Here is a 1,928-nt window from a genome sequence, read left to right on the forward strand (position 1 = left end):
CTCTCCGGTTCTGGAAGCTGTGAACCGGCAGAGGCTTTAGCATGGTAGAAGCGGTCAGCCCAGCCCTCCCTCAAGCAGCTGCCCCCAGCCTCAAGGCCAACCCCAGGTTAGGTGTCTCACACCAGAAGTCCCTGTCCCACCCACAACTCGGCTCCAAACTGTGGAGACCTGAGTGTAGGGAGCAGAGGAGCCCTCTCCTCTGCACCCCTGGAAGGCGTGGTCCTGCTTCCTGACAAGTTCCCCACAACAGACAGGCTCCCCTTCATTCCAAAAGCTCCCCGAGGGGTGTGCCTGGTCCACACCCCACACTCCCCAGCAAGGAGTAGAGGGCAAAAGGTGAGGTGCTGATAGGACGCGTGGAGGGTTATTTTTAGCTCAGGCTACAGCTTACTCAGGAAATTGTTCCATCAAAAGAGCCATTCTCAAAGGCCATCAAGAGGGGTGTGCCTGGGAGGGCTTATGAGCTCAGGCACCCAGGTTTAGGGAACCCTCATGACCTAACCGTCACGTGACCTAAACTTAAGGACAAGGCCAAATTAAGAAGAAAGCATGGCTTTAAGGACAGCCCCCCTGTGCCAGCCTGACCCCACTCAATGAGTCCTTCGAGGGAGGGGATAGATCCTATTCAGGACCCTGTAGACCCCACAGCTTTCTCCTGTTTCACATGGGTGTAGCCACAACCAAGATGGTGTGAGCTAGCCACTGAGCTTGCCACCTGCACCTTGCCAGACCCCAGTTTCTGACACTAGCTGTGGAAGAGCACTCCTCCCGTCCACAGCTTCTCCCCCACCGGCTGCTCAAAGGCTGGTCACCACAACACGAGGAGCTGTGTTAAAGGGCCGCAGCGTTAGGAAGGTTTAGAACCCCGGCCCCGGAGTCTATGCTGAGCATCCCAGCTTGCCTTCCCTACATGCCAGCTGCTCCGCCTGCACTGGGAAGACCCAAACTGCAAGCTAAGCCCTGCTCCCACCCCAGAGAACCACCCTGCCCTGGCCAGGCGCTGGGAAAGAAGGCACTGGAAAAGGCAGTCTGCACAATGAAGACAGGACCTTATCTACCTGCAGATTAGACAGAGAGGAGAGGAGGAGGTGTTAGGGACACGCTCCCTCATAGGTAGGGACAGGCCTGCCCATAGCCAGGTCCTCTCTCGAGGGTCCATAGCCCAGGGAGGCCCCTTCCAGAAAAGGGTTCTGAGAGCATTCTCCAAACCCAAAAAATCCCCTTGACCATCTCCACTAGAGGCCAAAGGAGGGGTGGAGCCCAGGAGGAAGCTCTTAAGAGCTTTGAAGATGAAACAGGCCTGTGGCCAAGGATTGTTGACACGGCCGAACTAGGAGGCAAGCTGAAGCTTAAGAGGCCAGGCGCTGCCAAGCCAATAAAACACAGCTATTGTCTTCTCTTGGTCCCCTTTAATGCCAGGTGCTGCAGACATATAAAAGGGCCTTCGGTGACGGAGGGGACACGGCCTCTGCTCCAAACGCTACCAACTTCTCTCTGCACGTGTCCTTTGGTTCGTCCACCATGACCTGTGGCTTTCCAACTGGAAACTTCAGCTGCGCCTCAGCCTGCGGGCCCCGGCCCGGCCGCTGCTGCATCTCCGCAGCTCCATACAGGGGCATCTCCTGCTACCGAGGACTCTCCGGGGGCTTTGGCAGCCACAGTGTCTGCGGGGCCTACCGTGCTGGCTCCTGCGGACGCAGCTTCGGGTACCGCTCAGGGGGCATCTGCGGGCCCAGCCCTCCCTGCATCACCACCGTCTCCGTCAACGAGAGCCTGCTCACGCCCCTCAACCTGGAGATCGACCCCAACGCTCAGTGCGTGAAGCATGAGGAGAAGGAGCAGATCAAGTGCCTCAACAGCAGGTTCGCGGCCTTCATCGACAAGGTGCGTGTCCTGGGTCAGCCCTTCCGGGAGCCCACCATGTGCAC

At 58.2% G+C, this 1,928-nt stretch overlaps 1 protein-coding gene across 1 annotated transcript in view; it reads left to right on the forward strand.

Moving 5' to 3' along the window:
• The first annotated feature begins 1,448 nt into the window (after positions 1 to 1,448).
• LOC129690963 (keratin, type II cuticular Hb1) overlaps positions 1,449 to 1,928 on the forward strand; it is a 5,052-nt gene continuing 4,572 nt past the window's right edge. Inside the window, exon 1 of the mRNA XM_055626801.1 lies at positions 1,449 to 1,884. Coding sequence (XP_055482776.1) covers positions 1,522 to 1,884 — 363 coding nt within the window. The 5' untranslated portion in view covers positions 1,449 to 1,521. The remainder of the gene's footprint in view (positions 1,885 to 1,928) is intronic.

This window comes from Psammomys obesus, unplaced genomic scaffold (assembly GCF_907164565.1).
Source record: "Psammomys obesus unplaced genomic scaffold, mPsaObe1.curated_primary_1811, whole genome shotgun sequence".
In the NCBI taxonomy this organism is placed as follows: domain Eukaryota; kingdom Metazoa; phylum Chordata; class Mammalia; order Rodentia; family Muridae; genus Psammomys; species Psammomys obesus.